The 17,719-nt window shown below is 50.5% G+C and overlaps 6 protein-coding genes; 4 read left to right on the forward strand and 2 right to left on the reverse strand.

Moving 5' to 3' along the window:
* The first annotated feature begins 836 nt into the window (after positions 1-836).
* Positions 837-2,517, forward strand: CHC_T00008983001 (Leucine rich repeat containing protein). XM_005710868.1 is given in 2 exon segments: positions 837-1,766; positions 1,767-2,517. 1 exon segment carries the CDS (start codon positions 837-839, stop codon positions 1,764-1,766), a length of 930 nt encoding a protein of 309 aa, XP_005710925.1. The 3' UTR covers positions 1,767-2,517.
* A 6,032-nt stretch (positions 2,518-8,549) lies between these two features.
* CHC_T00007277001 (hypothetical protein) lies at positions 8,550-9,707 on the forward strand. XM_005710869.1 is given in 2 exon segments: positions 8,550-9,428; positions 9,429-9,707. The coding sequence occupies 1 exon segment, from the start codon at positions 8,550-8,552 to the stop codon at positions 9,426-9,428; it is 879 nt and encodes a 292-aa protein (XP_005710926.1). The 3' UTR covers positions 9,429-9,707.
* An 82-nt stretch (positions 9,708-9,789) lies between these two features.
* Positions 9,790-11,205, reverse strand: CHC_T00009124001 (F-box and leucine rich repeat containing protein). Its single transcript, XM_005710870.1, has one exon. The coding sequence runs from the start codon at positions 11,203-11,205 to the stop codon at positions 9,790-9,792; it is 1,416 nt and encodes a 471-aa protein (XP_005710927.1).
* Positions 11,206-11,891: 686 nt separating this feature from the next.
* CHC_T00007278001 (hypothetical protein) lies at positions 11,892-12,140 on the forward strand. The gene has a single exon (XM_005710871.1). The coding sequence runs from the start codon at positions 11,892-11,894 to the stop codon at positions 12,138-12,140; it is 249 nt and encodes an 82-aa protein (XP_005710928.1).
* A 575-nt stretch (positions 12,141-12,715) lies between these two features.
* Positions 12,716-13,543, forward strand: CHC_T00007279001 (hypothetical protein). Its single transcript, XM_005710872.1, has one exon. The coding sequence runs from the start codon at positions 12,716-12,718 to the stop codon at positions 13,541-13,543; it is 828 nt and encodes a 275-aa protein (XP_005710929.1).
* Positions 13,544-13,577: 34 nt separating this feature from the next.
* On the reverse strand, positions 13,578-15,594 carry CHC_T00007280001 (hypothetical protein). XM_005710873.1 is given in 2 exon segments: positions 13,578-13,905; positions 13,906-15,594. 1 exon segment carries the CDS (start codon positions 15,592-15,594, stop codon positions 13,906-13,908), a length of 1,689 nt encoding a protein of 562 aa, XP_005710930.1. The 3' UTR covers positions 13,578-13,905.
* Positions 15,595-17,719: the final 2,125 nt, after the last annotated feature.

Raw genomic sequence — 17,719 nt, forward strand, 5'->3', positions numbered from 1 at the left:
TGGGTGCTAACTCAAAAACAGCAACCCCGCTCCGGCACGCAGCCATAGCTCCATCTCAGCTTTGGGTGAAACATTCCAAGCTTTCCATGAGAGGCAACTCGCAACGTGCCCAAAAACCATTCACTGCAGACTTTGGGAGTGAAGCTGTTGGGAGCTGAAGGGCTTCGTCTGTAGGCCTTTAATTCGTACTTGTTCGGGAGAGCCGAATGATGCCACAGAAACGCCAGAAAAGCCTCTCTTGGGTGGAAGAAGATACAGGTTCTCAACCTCTCAAAGTAGCGAGGCGGGAGTTAGCAAGTCAATACCTTGGAAGAGATGGAAATCAAGATGTCAATTGCACGAAAACGCCATCTCAACAGATCGAAGCTTCTAAGCCTGTCGGTCGGGCAGCGGTCTATTCATCAATTGATGACACGCGCGTTGTATTTCCTGCTTCACGTGCGAATTCACCAGGATTTTCGGACTTACCCGATGATATCCTCTTGCATATTTTCGGCAACTGCCGACCAGTGCCAGATCTTTGTTGTCTGATGGAAGTTTGTAAAAAGTTTTCCCAATTGTGTCTCATCCCACAGCTGTGGAAGTCTGTCCAAGCTATTGATTCATGCACAAGAAAGATATATGAAGTAGAGTACGAGAGCGCATGCAAAGTCATTGACTATGATTCAGACAACACTAACAAGCACGCTCAAACTACATCAGCATCCCGTAAATCACGTCAGAACCGGAAGAGCGTCAGCTTTGTCGTTGATTTTATAACATCGAGGGCGCGTTCTTGCCTCGTGTCACTTGACCTGGGGGGGTGCTATCCAGACCACCCGAACAGTGACGTCCTTATGACGGATGGTGATCTCGATCTCATTGCCGAGAGGTCTGCCGGGTCGCTGCAGAGCCTGCGCATAAGTCCATCCTATTTCATCACTGCTTCCGGGCTGCTTTCGTTTGCAAAGTCATGTCCCAATTTAGTTGCCCTTCACATGACTAGATGTGAGTACATGACCGACAGAAAACTGGGCGAAATCGTTCTCGTTTGTCCCACATTAGAAGACATATCAGTAAGCCGCTGCTGGCAGATTCGCGGGAGGAAATTGCATGACAAGCTAAGACCTGTTCAGAAGAAGCTGAAACGCCTCGACATATCCGTTACAGGAGTTCTAAACTTGCAGATGGCAAAATTTATGAAAGGATACCCAGCCCTAGAAGTGATAAATGCAGGCGACTGTCACATGTTGCAGGAAGAGTACAGGAGATCGGACCCGTCATCATCGTTCCCAAACCTTGCCTATCTTAATTTGGATAGAACCGATTTTGTTGCCCAAACGTGGCTTAAGCTGACTTGCATGACGAGCAAAAACCTTCGCTTCCTATCGCTCAATATGTTACGTTCCAAAATATATCGCATCGAGGAAATTCTTGACGTAGAATTGCCGCCACTGAAGTATTTGGGGTTGGCAGGTCAAGATATCACGGATCCAATGTGGCAAATGATCTATGAAAAACTCGGAAAGAGCCTCATCCAATGTGACCTGTCCAGGAACAAGTCTTTGAGTGGTGCACTAGTAGTAAGAGATGGTAACTTTTCTGTTCTAGAGTGTCTCAGCTTGCGAGGTACAAGAATTACAAGCGAAAACTTAGAATCTTTGATCAATCTGGCGCCAAGACTCAAGTCTCTTGACTTGTCTGGGTGTCGATGGGTAGAGCGTGCACTCAGACGTACCCCGTTCTCTTTTAAAGAACAGGCGTCCACCAAAGGGGGGAAGCAGTAGAGATGCGCTTCGGAAATCTGTAAACGGCCAGAGACTTGGATTTACAAATGTATCAGGACAGTTCAAATGCTGCATGTGAGCAACGAGAGCGAGAGCCCTGTGGATAACTGCAGGTTTTTGTCGAAATTGCAACAAAAGACCGTGGCCTTGATAAAAAAAAAGCACACGCACTTTCCCAGTCGCTCTTTCGGGGTCGCGAAGGGGGATTTCCTACGCTCACGGTGGACCATGCAGTGGGTGCGGGTGCGTGTATGACATCGTGCTTGAATGAAGGGCAGTGCTGTACGGTACGTGTCTTCTATCACAATCTATATTGCGCACTGCGCCTACCACATTATTTTCTTGAAGCTTTGGTCCTATTCATGCAGAGCTATTAGGATTGTGATGACCCACAAGCCAGCCACAGACTAGGCCACACCATTTGAGGTAGGTAGAAGCCCCAGGACCAAATAAAAACGCGCCGTCGGCCGCCCCGCCGCCGCGGGACAACCGGAGGCACGAGACTTAGGGCCTCCTTTAAGACAGCATGGACGGGCATGTTTGGACATGTATGGACGTCAGCGTGCACCTGATTGGTCCATTTAATACTTTTCTTAACAGTATGATGGCGCACACAAAGTTAATATAATGGAATCTGTCGCTACCAACGTGCCATACGAGAGCACACCATTGGCTGTCGCCTACCGCATAAGTGCGATTGAATTCAATCTTGATCCAATTTAGCATACATTAAAATTCAATTTAATCATTTTATTGACGTCCCTGAATGCCAGTACACGGGATCGCGATATAGTGCCTCCCTCTGTCAGTGGGCCGAAAAAGGCACTATATCGAACCAGGCACTGTAAGATAATGAGATTTGCGTCTTTTTTGCGGCCACTTCCTTGCATCACTGCTCAGAAAGACCGTTCGCTTCCCTATCGATAGCCCGGTATGATGCACCCCTTGAGCCAATTTACGGATCACGGCGCGCTGACACAATACACCAAATTATTGGACATGTAATATTTTGAAAATCGCAAACATATACATCCAAACATGGCTGTCCATGCTGTCTTAAAGGAGGCCCTTACTTCGTCACAGGTTATGGGCCCCTATGCAACCACTGCCACCCTCCAGTCCACCTCAACACTCCACCACATCCCACAATCTCTCTTCGCAACGACAACGCCGCGCTGAACGCCGCGCCCTCAATCAAGACATCAACGAATACACAACATACCTTCTACAACAAGCAAAACTCCACGAAAACGATCAACACGAACCCCAAGACACAACTCAAAACAAACATATCACAAAACACATCACAATGAATCCACAAAATCTGCTCCCTAACCTCACCACCACAAACTACACCTACTGGTATGACGCCCTTCTGCTGCACGCGAGAACGATCGACGCAGCATACCTCCTCGAATCCGAACCCACACCCACAAACGACCCAGCAACCACCCAAACGCGCAACAAACAGGCCGATCAGCTCCGCAAGCTCATCATACCCAGCCTGCCCTCCACCATCGTAGCCCTCTTACCCCCAACCATCCTCCGCGAATCTCCTCACCACATATGCACACTTCTCCGCGAGCACATCCACGACGCCAACATCGAAAACCACGAAGTCCTCGACGCCGAGGCACGATGTAACAAACTACTTCCTGGTACTGACTTTTCTACGTTTATCAACACCCACATCTCAATCCGTCAAAAGATGATCAACGCCAATTACCCCAACATAGACCAAGAACGGACCACGGTCAACTACATGATACAAGGGATCAGCAACCACCCCGACCTTGGACTCGTTGCTGTCGTGCTCGCCGGCAGCCCACCCGCCTCCATCCGCAAATTCACGAACCATGTACGACAGGTCATGCTGATGCAGAACAAGCAGCAAGAAACCAGTACACCGCAACCCGCATTCCCCAAACCTGCCCCAGTCCAACAACCTCAGCTGCCCCAATACACGCAACGACAACAGTACCAACGGCCCCCGCAGAAACAGTACACGCCTCTCCCACCCTACCAATACCAACAACAGCAACGCCGTGCCCCCCGCCAGCCATAGACACCCCGCAACCACCCTCGCCCCAAAGGTTTGGCCGGCAAGTGGTGCAGCCATCATGGCAGCATCACACACGACACTGAGCAGTGCTACACACTGCAAGGCAGACGCAGACAGCCGTATGGAGCCAACTACCTCTACGATACCGACATGCAGCAACAAGGGGGCCACACCACCACCCCCACCACACCCAACACAGAAGACCTCCACCAACGCATAGCACAGCTAGAACATGCCCTAGCCACACACACGGCAGGCACCAGCCCCTCCGGTAAGACACATTTTCTCCTCGATTCCGCAGCGCACCCAACTCACGTCACCAAACCCCAACCCAACCTCAAACCCACAACAGGCAAACTAACCCTCACCGCTACGGGCTAACCCTGCCCGATCACCTACCACGGAAAGACGACGATCTCAACGACACCTAAGCACGTCACCACCAACACAGTGTGCGCTCCAAAACTCCGCCAGAACCTCCTCTCCGTCCACGACCTAACGCGCCACGGCCACATCACCTTCACCAAAGACCACGCAACGCTGCACGACCCAACGCCACTGCCCCGGCGATCCTCACAGCCAAATTTCATCAAGGTTTCTACCGCCTCAACACTCGCTCACCGCACCTTCCTCCCCAACGGGCCATAGGACGTGTGCTAGCAGCCCGAGGCACACCTTACAAGAAAACAACCAAGACGTGCAATAAACCCCCACCTCCACCAACCCCAGCGCGTACCAAACAACTCCCACCACCTTCTCCCCGACGCCCCACACCGCCCAAAACCACGCCACCATCAAAACCAACCAAACTGCACCTCCCTCCACGCACACCGCAACAAATCCGACAACAAGCGCATGAACCAACAACACCGCCAAGACCCAACGCACAACAACCATGCACGAGTGGCACCTCAAGCTTGGACACCTTCGTCCCCGATCCATAGCAACAATGGCCAAGCACGGCATGCTTCCCATCCTACCCAAAGCACTCCAACACAACCCTCCCAAGCTCTCGTGCGAGGGCTGTATTGACGGCAAAACCGCAGCAGCCCCACACCAGCGCGCTGTACACACTACAACAGTCGGACAAAGCCTCTCCTCCGACGTCTGCGGACCGTTCTCCCCACCGTCAATGCAAAAGAACAAATACTTCATGACGGTGCTCGACACCGCCACAGGATACCTGGTCGTAGAATTCCTCAACAACCGAGCACAAGTACCAGCCAACCTCACAACAGCCATAGAATCAATCGCAAGCTCAACCGGACGATACCCGCACACTGTAACTACCGACAACGCGCGTGAGTACACATCCAAATATATGCAACAGTTCCTGGCACAACGTGGCATCCGATTCAAACCATCCACACCCTACACCCCCCAAGAAAACTCCTTAGCAGAAAGAATCAACCGCACCATCATGAACGCTGCCCGTGCAGCCCTCACCCACAGCCAACTTCCCCAAGCGTACTGGGAGGACGCAGTACGTGACGCTGTATTCAAATACAACATGAGTTACCACCATGTGGTACAAAACATACCACACACACTCTGGCATGGTGCACCTCCAGCCATCGACAAAATCTTCATATTGGGCCAACTTGGCTCTGTCCCCATACTCAAAACGCCAAAGCATAAGCTGCAAACGCGCGCCCACACCGCTCGTGACATGTACGGCATGGACGTCGCACACGTCAAGGTATTCAACCTCAATACGGGCAGCTACCAAACTGTACGTACCAACAACTTTCACCCATACACCAAGCACTCCGACCCCACGCGCACCACTAACGCCGCATTCGCAGCACAGCAACAGCGGCGCAGCATCCCGCTAACCATTACCCCAACCACGACTCCCCCCCGGACTCGCCAACAAGCAAACAAATACCCGGACGCGCGCGAATGGGGCACCGCACACAATGCCGAACTGGACCAACTCGATCTCACACAAGCAATAGATTGGAACGTGAGCGCGCAACTCCCGCCACGAAATGAGATCATACCGATGACCATGACGTACCGATACAAAGCGATAGAAACCGATCCCACCAACGTCAAACGCAAAGCTAGATGCTCCGTCCGGGGCGACCTCATGCTCCCAGACATCCATTATGACCCACACAAAGTCGCCACATTCATGGCGGAAAAGACCACAGTACGAATCGTTTTCGCACTCGCAGCCGAGCACTCCATGCACCTGGAACACTTCGATATCACAGGAGCGTATTTGCACGAAGCATACGAACACGACACCCCAGTATATATCTGGCAACCCAAGCGTTTCGACGGCTCATACAAACATGAGGCCGCAGCCGGGCAACTGAAAGGAAACGTCTATGGAACACCACCTGCCGCACACACATACACAACAAAACTCCACGCGCACCTCAAACAACACGGCTACAAGCAAGCCAAATCCGACCCCTCGCTCTTTTACAAACGTACGCAAAACGACGTCATCCTCATAGCCGTCAGTATGGACGACTTTCTGGCAGACGCCAGCACACAAGCCCTGAACAACGACTTCCACCAAGTACTACAGTCCAAGTACAAAGTCAAACGACTCGGGAAACCCACGTCATACCTCAACTGGAACGTATCCTACACCCCGGAAGGCATACACCTATGCCAGCGACAACACATCCAACATGTCGTGCAATACATCAACATGCAGGACGCCGCACCACACCCGACCCCATACGCCGATGGAACAACAATAGACCCACCCAGACCTGCAGAAACACCGGACAACACCATCAGCGAACACTACAAGAAGGCACTAGGCGAAATCCGATACATAGCAGACTGCACCCGCCCAGACATTAGCTATGCCACAGCGGCACTGGCACGCGCAACACACTGCCCCACGCAACGCCATTGGAACTTCCTCAAGCGCACAGTCCGGTATCTGTTAGGAACATCAACACATGGCATCCTACTACCACGCAACCCAATAGCACCGGCCCTCATAAGCTATGCGGACGCCGATTTCGCCAACGACACAGCATCCCGCAAATCCATCTCAGGAGCAGTCGCCCAAGTGTACGGCGGAACCGCGCACTGGCTGTCCCAACAACAGCCTCTCGTAGCACAGTCCACATGCGAGGCTGAATACATCTCTGCAGCCGAGACGGCCCAAATAACGGTATGGATCCGCAACCTGCTAACGGAACTCGGGTACCGCCAACACCAACCCACACACGGTGTGCATGGACAACGCAGCAGCCATCACCATAGCACGAAACACAGCGCCCACAAAACGACGCAAATGCATAGATATACGATATCACTTGCTCCAAGACCTCACCCACTACCAAGCAATCACCCTCAAGCACGTACCAAGCCGGCGCATGTACGCCGACATCATGACCAAACCGCTGAAGCCAATGCCATTCAACGAACACCATGCCAACCTCCGCGTCCAACCCCCATGCCACCAAGTACAGTTTGACCTCACCCCCACCGTCATAGGCCCGCAAACCGCGCGTCAGGGGGACTGTGATGACCCACAAAATGAAGATCGTCGACGCGCGGTTCACGGGCATGGCACCCCAACCGCCCTGATGGTCCTGTAGCAGGTGATGACCCACAAGCCAGCCACAGACTAGGCCACACCATTTGAGGTAGGTAGCAGCCCCAGGACCGAATAAAAGCGCGCCGTCGGCCGCCCCGCCGCCGCGGGACGACCGGAGGCACGAGACTTACTTCGTCACAAGGATTTAGCCAGCCCCATGGTTATCTTAGCCTTGGAGTCCGTAGAAATTATGTCCTATGACAAAAATGAACTCGCCCCACATGTCAGTGCGAAATCCACTAGCTCTGGTAGAACCTGTATGTAGACATAGCAGAAACGAGATACATATTTGCTTGAAAGCGGAAGCCTGAAGAGTAATTTGAGGCGTAGGAGGTGAATTTTATTAGGGAAACGGTTTAGGATGAGCAAAAGCAGAGTTTTCCTCTATGGGGACGTCCGAACTGGATGTTATATCAACGTAGGTCTTACGGGAAAAGTAGGGGTGCAGGGCATTTCATTCTCTGCACGCTGCTCTTCGAGATGTAACTGAAGGAGAACGAGGAACGCTGAGTTGACTTAAAGTTACTGTATTGTCCCTTGCAAGACAAGAAACCATGTGTTTTGCGATACCCTTGGTACAGTACAGTATGCAGCAAAAAAATTTACGTACTGTAATGTTGATGTTCACGTTGTTGACATCATTTTAGTTCACCGGTGGAGGGCAGGAGGATACTGTATGCTCCACCTGCCTACTGTACACGTGTATGTATGATGAGAAGGCGGAACGGGGACAGGGTTGCCGTATTATTTTAATTTTAACATGATTATAATAATGTTTCAGTATGAAAGATAGGAGAGGAAATGACCACAAAATGGTCCAACCTTGGAAAATTTAACGCATTAAGCTTGTCCGGGGCGGCAAAATCACAACCTAGTAGAGAGTTTTCCAGATGAGTTTTCATAAGCACACTTTAGTTTGCGGAGAACTCTCAATCACATCGAGATCGCCCTTCCGACACTCCTATGGACACTTGACTAGCCGCCGACTTAACCACGACCTGTTCACGGACACTTGACTGGCCGCCGACTTAACCACGACCTATTCACGCTCATTTCCTCCCCACGGCCTCCACCACGCACAACTCACCCCTTCCCCGCCCCTCCCCTCGCTCACAAGCTGCGCCATACCAGATTCATGTCATCCGTGATGACGGCCTTCCTTCCCACCCCCGGTGCCCCAATTCTCAGCGGGCGGGGCACTCGCGGCGCGCAAATATGCTCTCGGCGCCCGGCGCCATCACGCCAACCTGCCCGCGTGTACGTTTCGGCTGCGATCGACGAGGCGCCTCCCAATGACAGCATTCCCGTCCCTCGGCCCCCGCCGCAACGTCCGCAACCCAATGCACCTCCGCAGCGAGCTGCACCCACACCGTACATATACCGGGGCGAAAGGCCTAGACCTTCAGGCGATTATCGCGGTGCCCCCCGTCCTGCTTTCATTCCCGATCCGACGGCTACGTACTTCACAAAGTGTGGGTCGTGCCAGGCCGCGTACAAGCTGGATCCGGATTTCCCAGGGCCTCGAGGGAAAAAGGTCGCTTGCTCCGTCTGTGGCAATCAATGGTTTCAGAGGGCTGACAGGCTCATGACTCTCAGGCAGGGAGATCAGTTCAAGGAGTATCCTGTTGACCAGAAAGACGAGCTGATGGAGAAACAGCAGCAGCTAAGGATGGAACGCTTTCGCGCTAGGAGTAACGATGGTGGAGACAGGAGGGGTGGCTATCGTCGTGATGGGCCTCGGGAGGGTCAGGGTGCAAGGAGAAGTAACTCGCGCAACTTTTCCCCACATTCCTTGTTCATTGGCAATTTACCATTCAATACTGAACAGGAGGATTTGGAAAGAGTCGTCGGACAAGTAGTGGAGTTTACGCGAGTGGCCATTATTCGTGACCCTACAGGGCGTTCTAAAGGCTTCGCATTTGCAGACGTCAAAAGCGAGGAGGCCGTACAGATGGCCGTGAGCAAGCTGGACGGTAAGGAGCTTGGAGGAAGGGCCATCACAGTCCGGGAAGGACGAAAGAATTAATATTCTCGCAGTAAGGCTGCTTTGTTCCACCACTTGACACGTTGATGATGGACGACCGCATGCGGAATGCTTATCCTAGGAACTAAGAGCGTGGATGGAACCCGCGCTCTCGGTGCAGTTAGCTAGGATATTGTACTATCGAATTGGGCAGCCCGAGAGAGGGCGATGAAAAGGTTGTCACGATATGTTTTACGGTTTGGTTCGTGGTAGGGAAACGGGTCCTGGTCGCTTTTAGGGCACTAAACTGTCGGAGATACTTCTCGGAGCGGTTCGCCAATAGATAACTGTGTACATATTCTTGAATGATTACCCTTCAATTGATTTGTAGAGCAAATGTTATTGCAGTTTTAGCAGACTGCAACTACGTGACTTGCTCTGACGCAAGCGGATTTTTCCGCATTTGTCGGTCAATCCGTACGCATCCGGAGAGGTCAAGGTTCTTCAGCTTCGGTGCAATCGAAATCAGCGTTTTGACCGTGTCCGGAGTTGTTTGTGTGTACCGGACGCGTAACGTCTTAAGCTCTGCGAAGGTCTCATCTCCGAGAAGTTGCAGCTTACAAGTCAAATCCCAGTTTTCGGACAGATCGCACTCGACAAGAGTTTCCCCTAACATCTTAAATATGCGTTGAAACATTTCATCTGTCACTTTTAGTCCTGCCATTTTCAAAGTCTTGAGTGGCGGCCAAGTGTTTAAACTGAAAAGCTCCTCCATGTCTGAGTCACCCCCCATATTACTCTCATTACAAGAAAAGTGTTCCAGTTTTTGGCACATTTGCCAGATTAGCATTATGAGCTCTGTGTCTATTCCATGGATGTTGTCAAAGTTGAGCGACGTGATTTTTGGTGAAACCGGTGTCTCTTGTAAAGAATCAGATCTTAAGCGAATCTGGAGGTGCTTGCACTTGCTCGCATCTATCTCCTCGATCGCGGGACATTTGGTCATGAAGGCATTCATGTTGAGAGAAGTTGAATTAGTTTCAGAGATGTCTATTCGCCTTAATGTGGTCCGCACAGGAATAAGCCTCTTCCGCATAGTCCGGCCATTGAAAGTCGAACAGCGGCGTACAGATATATCTTCCAATGTCGGGCATGCATCGGTGATATTTCCAAGTGCCGTGCCTGTAATGTTTGGAAAACCAACTAAATGAAGAGTGCGCAGCTGTTGGCATGACTGTGCAAGATCAGCTAATGCAGAATCAGTCAGAAACGAGGAGGAGCTCAAGCGCAGCACTTGAAGTGACTCGGAGCAGCGATCCGCGATTACTTGCAAGTCGTCATCCGTTAGTTGATGCTCGTATCGTGGGAAGTTCGGATAACAGTCGCTCAAATCCAGCGATGTCAACTTGGTACCCCCACGAGAGGTAATGACATCAACAGCAAGTCCAGCTCCTCGACGCTTTCTCTGAACAGTGGATGATGTTGTGTTCGTTGGACAAGGTGGACATAAAGCCTTATCAGATCCATAGACGATGCTCCTGGCGGCAGACTCTAGCCCATGCTCCTTTGCGCGGCGTGTGATGGGGTCCACTGCTGTAACTCTTGTCCACAATACGGGATTCTTCGCCACTTGCGTGAATTTCGTGCACACTTCCATCAGCATGCAAAGCTCCGGAGCTGGGTCAAAGCCCGAGAAAATTCGACTGAGGACATCATATGGCAGATCAAGGATGTGTTTTCGACTGGATGACGCTTCAGACGTCTCATCCTTCAAGCAGCCATTCGAAAGCTTATCTGCAGACTTTTCAGACTTCTGGTGATCTGTTGCGGAAGGTGCCATACCAGAACGAACGGTGACTTCAGTAAAAAAGGGCGCTGAGCGTCTGAGGACTTCGACTTCAACACTGCGACAAGAAGCTGTCCTGGGTTAAATCGGTGATGTGCCGTTAAGGAAAACAAAAGTGCTGCAAGGTTTGGCAAGTTTGGTGAATCACATCGAAGAATATTGCGTTCATGCGTTGTCCTTGCTTCTCGTGTGAACCCTCGATGAGCACGTGTGCCCTTTGACACAGCGACGTCCAGTTACGGATGGGCTTGTTCGCATTCAATCCTTTTCTTCGCTCCCCTGCTTTGGATAGTTTTGGGTTGAACAAGTCACACACGGGAGAGAGATAGTTGTCGCAAGACGAATGCCCAGGCAAACACTTGAGGTGGACAAGACGTTTGCGTCTTTCGAGAAGAGTGGATGCATACTTGTTTCGAGGGGACCCGCATTCTATTTTTATTTGTACAAAACCACACGCGTACACGGGTCACAAAGATTGGACCATATTCTACCACACGTGTATATTTACCTGAAGAAAGCCCAGCTGCATTGCTCGATCTTGTGTACAGTCCAAAAAGTTTTTGTCGAACGGCCCACAATCAGATACATGCGTATGGGCCTGAAACAGGTCGTACTGTAACCCCAGCAAGAACTGTAGTGAAGCCACTCAATAGTGCAGCCCATGTCTCTCGGCAGGGTTTATGTTACAGTACCAAGGGTACAAGGATCCCACCGTCGAATACTCTTTGACTACCCTTCGAAGAGTAGCCACGCCGTCAAAACGGCAACAGAGAAACAGCAAAGTTACCTATTTCAACATTTTTTCCAGCTCGCACTTGCTGCAAGGCTGCTTCGCTGCAATATTTCATGAACGCTTTTTAGCGCTAATATCAGAGAAGAATAGAGGTGCACCTGAAAGGCGTAGGGAGGCATTGCACACCCAATGGTGACTTCCACTGTCCCAATCACGATGTACCTCAAGCTGCGATTTGAGAGTTTAGCAGAAAAAGTGGAGATGCCAGGATGCCGCTTCGATATGTCGAGAGCCTTACCCTCCGCCGTAGAATCGGCGCTGCTATCTCTTTATGGAGTGGTGGGTGCATCTGCCATAAGCTATGAGCTCATCTCTATGACTGGGCTACCTGGAGAAGTCATCTTAAGCGTCCCGACTAGGCACTATCGTCGCCTTTGGGCGGCTTTAACCATGTTGACATCTGTTCAAAAGAAGCCTACGAGATGCATCATCGTCAAAGCAGCGCCATCTTTGGTCGAACTTTCCGAGGAGGGGGATACATCTAAGTAACACGCGAAAGGTATTCACCTGTTCTGCCGTGTGTATGGTTTTTGGAACCGTTTCCAATGCCAATAGAATTTTGGGACACTGTTTTCCAATTGATTTATTGAAGTTGGTTTTGGCCCAAATTAACCAAGGCACCGCCATGCCTTGCACCACTCCTCATATCCCCCGCACTGCAACTTCAGGCTTGGCGCATGAACCCCCCGTCACCCTCCCCCCCCCCCCATCATGAGCAGTTTTGCAATTGGCCTGAAACGTGGGAGACGAAGGCCACATGCGGGAGGGCTTGGTAGTCGCTGCGTTGCACAGCCACAGGCTGTGCATGGTTTCAGCGGTGATGAGGATTCTGGGGACGAAAAGCCTCGTGGAAAATCAGTGTCCCATGTAGGCGATAGTCCTCATGACCAGCAGAAACAAATCCCAGCCCAAGGCATCAAGACTAACGGAGAAAAGGGCAGAATCAAAGTCATGGAAGAAAAGGCCGACAGCCCAAAGGTGAAAGTATCGCAGATAGCACGCCTTGTGGAACGACGCAAGGATGCGGAGCGTGAGCTGCAGGTCTCTGATTCCGTTGAAACAAAAGATGAAGCCCTTTTCCGTTATGATGTCGAAAGATGCTCTAGAGAGGTATCCCTTCAAACATATCAGGGTACTCCTGTGGATGGGTTTGGAGCAGCAATGTTGCGATCAATGGGGTGGAGAGGGAACACTGAGAAGAAGGGAAAAGGTTCGAAGGATTTATCGGACAGCTGGAGACCGAAACCACGTCCTTCACGACTTGGTCTGGGAGCAAAGCTACACGAAAAAGAACAGAAGAGTGGCGCGATTCAAAAGAAGAACCACGTATCCACCTCATTGCAGAATGTAAAAAGCGTAGGTTACCAGAGTTTAGAGTTATTGAAAGGGACGCAATCGGAGGAAGAGCAATCATCGTCGCCGAAAGAATCGAGCGCCCGTCATGCGAAGGACGTAAATCAGGTACCTGGGTTTGTAGGAGAGGGGCTGAAGCCGAATAGGCGACCCTCAAAGAGGTTCCGGTTTACAGAGTCATCGTGACATTTTGGCCAATGCTGCTGACGACAGGAACCTCTTCATTGAACTAACTAATTTATGTGCAGGGTATACGGGCAGCAAACCAATACAAACATCTCAGCAGAGCAGTTGTTGGAGTAAGATATCTTTTTCGTGAGAGAGATGTTTCTTCCGAAGCAAGGGAGACACAAGGTCTGCCAGGCCAGAACGATCAAGTTGATGAGCGCAAAGTTCGTCCTTTTCTACCCATCATTACCATCAAAGGGTGTTTCTTCACAAGCAGCTAGATTGCAGTGTAAATTCTGGCACGATAAGAGCAAACGCCATGCACATCACGTGAATATGTCAGCAAATAAAAATCCGCACCGATCCTTCAGACATGAGCTTTAAAAAGTTGGACCAGGTGGAAACTCTTTTTCGTGTTTGCGTTGAAGCTTCAGCGCTGCCCGCTGTCCCTGTGTAGCTTGCAAATAATTGATAAGTAGGATGGCACCTCTAATCAGGAGTCCCTTCCACCATGGTTCGGGCTTGGGGCCAGCCGCAACTAAATTACTACCCCCTGGTAACATGATCTCCCCGAGCCTTCGCCTTTCCTCTACCATGCGGAAGAGATCCTTCTTGAATGCTTCAACGGAGTATTCGTCGTCATCTCCTTCGTCGTCGCTGTTGTCAGAAAGTTCCTGAAAAGCCTGTTCGGTATCAAGAATTTGGATACCAGCCGACTCTTCTCCCGTAGTGTCACCGTCCGAAGCAATTTCCTCTTTCTTCCTTTCCGCTTCGTTCGCGAGGATGAATTCGTCTAAAGATGATGGAAGGCGCGAGCCTACAAGCAAGTGCCGATATCTCTTCACAAAAGAATTGCCTAATCGCTTTGCATTTCTCTCAAAGCCATTTGTGCCGCCAAGCATCGGCCTGAACTCGTCCTCAAAATTCTTTCGGCAAAACTCCCGGCAAACCCACAAATATCTCTCTCGGCGCTCCATCAGAATTCCGACCAACTTTGCACCCAGTTCCCGCCGTCTTTGTCTCAAAGCGTCTCCTGCCAGCTTCGCTCCTTGGTATGCTCGTGTCTCGGTATCGTATTGCAAAAAAGCATCACGCGCAATGTCATCTATCCTGCTCCCAAAATCTGGAATTGGTTTGTTCCAATTCAATTCAATTTCTGCCAAAAGCTCTTCAAGACGAACACCGACGGGTCCATTAAATACGCCAGTAAGGACTTCTCCGCATTTGTAGTGAGCCGTCAGTGCCACATGCCTGGGCAAGTCCAAAGTGAACGCCGCATCTGGCCCGTCACCTCCAGTCTTGTGGCAAATAGAAAACCACACCTCCCTTGAGAACGTATCAAACCCAGTGAGTGGCACAGGCTGCCGAAATTGTTGCTCCCCGCTACTAATAATGCTCTTTCCCATTTCCTTGACCTCTGAGGAAAACCTTTCTGGCGCATATTTCTTGTGAGGCATAGCGAGAACGCGAAGGCTGAAAAGCTGATTAAACAGCTTGTCGGGCTTCTTCAAACTAGCCCAGATGTTTCTGAGATCTCCAGTGAGGACGCGGGAAATGTCGTGAACAGGTGCATCAGGCTCGCAATCCCTTACGACAACAACAAGTCGCACGGGGGAGTCTCTTCTTCGTAAACTGGCGGCGTGGGCAAATACTGTTTCGAAAAGGTCATAATTTGCTGCTGAATGTCGTCCGACGTCGTGAGCCCACATGTTGACGAGGACGACGTCAGAAAGAGCTAATGCAAGCATTGCAGTACGAGCCTGGAACGCAACAGCACCTTCGCCACGTTCCCTTGAATCCGTTCCTTCCACATCTAGAACAACTACTGGCGGTGTACATTCTGCGACCGCCCCCCATACGCCAAGAGTTGTCCGGCGGCGACCAGACTTCGGAGCATCCAGGACAGGAAAAGAAGTTCCAAACGCGGTATTGAGCAGTGTTGATTTTCCACCGGACTGACAACCCACAACGGAAACGACAAGATAAGAGGAGATGGATGCGTCACTAACGTCGTTCGTCAGCGCGCCCACGAAACGACCTTGAGCATCAATAATTTGACATTCCGTCATCCTTGAAAAACGGGAAGGGAGAAAAGGAAAGTGGAATAGTGAGGGTATGCAGCCGGGAAACTGAAAACTGCTTTGTCCGGGTGTCAAAACGACAACTTTCTTTACGACAACCAGACCGCCGGCGAAACAGGAGATTGCAACAAGCGTTGCTGTGCTGAAACGAGCCTTAATATGAAAAACTTGGCAGACCGTGTGTACAGTAATTGGGCATGGCTCAAATATTCTTCACACGGCTTCATACGTGTAAGAAACACGTGTAAGCCCGAAGCACTTCTGTGACGAACCAATGAAGATCTACAGTGTGCGAAACGCAAATAAATACACCCATCGTCGAAAGGGTTTTCCAGCAACACAGGCCGAAAACATAAAAAAGCACACTGTATGATATCGCAAAACACACGGCGGGACCGATTCCGGGCTCGGATTTGCTCTACAATAAAAGCATGGACCGCAATCTTTAAAAACCTTTGCGAAACGCAAATAAATACGCGAAACGCCATAGAGTACAGTACCAAAAAAGTCTTTATTTTAGTACTTTGTCGCACGCCCTTGTCCATCCAGCACTGCAAGCATACGGCGAGGTATGCTACGATAAAGGCTCTGTAGGAGTTCTCCACTAATTGTCGCCCATACCTCGTCAATGACCTCCTTAAGGGCCTCTCTATACTGCACCAATTGTGAGCAGGAAAAATTGGTACTGCCATCATACTCGTTTTTATTGGCCGATCATATTAAACTCTTCAATGAATTGGAAGATTCACTGGCAACTGCACGTGACTTGAGATCGTCCGAAGCCCTTTCAAGAGCACAACGTAGAACTCTTTCAGACCTTGTGGGCGTAGAGAGACGATACATTGCTTGTTTACCACTCCTTCTTTTCTATGAAAACGGACTGTACCCCCGTAGCAGTTGCTTCCTCTTATCTGAAAAAGGCTACGTACCCCAAACCGCTGCTTGGCTTACAAGTAGCCTCAGTGACGACAGAAGTCAGTCGGGTGAGCCACTGCACTTCATGGCTCAACCAACTGTTTGCGGCTCTCCCGCTCATGCCACCGTTCCGTACCGCACAGACGTCACTCCCTCCTCAAATTCGTCGTACTCTGTTCCACCGTTCAAGGCGTCGTTAACTGGACCCTTAGGGTACTCGAAATCACACACACGTGCCCACATCTACTGTCCATGTATCGCGATGGCGAAAAGTGCATGGAAAAATCGATAATACAACTTTACGCTTTCTCTATTATTGCTTTCTGTTTTGCAATTGCATCTATCAATTTCGTTCCCCCTTTGCTCATCCGTAAGCGTGGAAAAAGGGTACATAAGGTCCCGATCCATCCTATTCGTTCCAGAATAACCTTTGACTCCGTCATGAATTTTTTCAGCGATCGGGACTTTATGGCCGCGTTTCGAATGTCCAAGACTGCCTTTGAGAAACTTACAGAAAAAGTGAGGCCCTTTTGGCAGAAGGACATCTCAGCAGGCATTCGTTCGCGCCGCATAACGATCTCTGTAGAGATAAGGCTCGCAATTTGTCTTCGTTTACTAGCAGGTGGGAAACCATGGGACCTGGTTGGCTTTTTCCGTGTAAAAAGAAGCACCGTAGACCTGATATTGGACGAAGGCCTGGAAATGTTTTCGAGAGTGTTGTCCTTTCCCAAATTTCCATCATCGAGAAGTGAGCTGCATCACTATGCTATGCAGTACAAACTCTCTAGACGGAGACCAAATCCCCTTAACGGTTGCATTGGCGCCATCGATGGAATCGCAATTAAGATACGAAAGCCAAAAGAGATTCCTGATGCTGAATTTTTTTGCCGCAAGGGGTTCTACGCTGTGAATGTTCAAGCTCTGGTGGATTCAAGGTACAGATTTATGTTTTTCTCATGCCTGTTCCCTGAATCAACGCATGACTCCGTTGCATACCAGGCGTCAAAACTCTGGCACTACATTGAGGCAAACCAGAACTTGATATCCGAGTTCTGGATCGTCGGGGATGAGGCATACAAGTGCGCGGAATTTTTGATCACCAACTATCCGAAAGCCGAGTGTGGGGAAGAAGAGAGCGCGTTTAACTACGTACTTTCACAGCTCCGTAATCATGTTGAGCAAGCCTTTGGGATTCTAC

Source organism: Chondrus crispus, genomic scaffold, assembly GCF_000350225.1.
Source record: "Chondrus crispus Stackhouse genomic scaffold, scaffold_69, whole genome shotgun sequence".
NCBI lineage: Eukaryota > Rhodophyta > Florideophyceae > Gigartinales > Gigartinaceae > Chondrus > Chondrus crispus.

Excerpts from the sequence above, each read along its gene's own strand:
- CHC_T00007278001 (XM_005710871.1), top strand. The coding sequence starts at position 11,892 with ATGTTACAGTACCAAGGGTACAAGGATCCCACCGTCGAATACTCTTTG.
- CHC_T00007280001 (XM_005710873.1), bottom strand. The coding sequence starts at position 15,594 with ATGACGGAATGTCAAATTATTGATGCTCAAGGTCGTTTCGTGGGCGCG.
- CHC_T00007279001 (XM_005710872.1), top strand. The coding sequence starts at position 12,716 with ATGAGCAGTTTTGCAATTGGCCTGAAACGTGGGAGACGAAGGCCACAT.
- CHC_T00007277001 (XM_005710869.1), top strand. The coding sequence starts at position 8,550 with ATGACGGCCTTCCTTCCCACCCCCGGTGCCCCAATTCTCAGCGGGCGG.
- CHC_T00008983001 (XM_005710868.1), top strand. The coding sequence starts at position 837 with ATGACGGATGGTGATCTCGATCTCATTGCCGAGAGGTCTGCCGGGTCG.
- CHC_T00009124001 (XM_005710870.1), bottom strand. The coding sequence starts at position 11,205 with ATGGCACCTTCCGCAACAGATCACCAGAAGTCTGAAAAGTCTGCAGAT.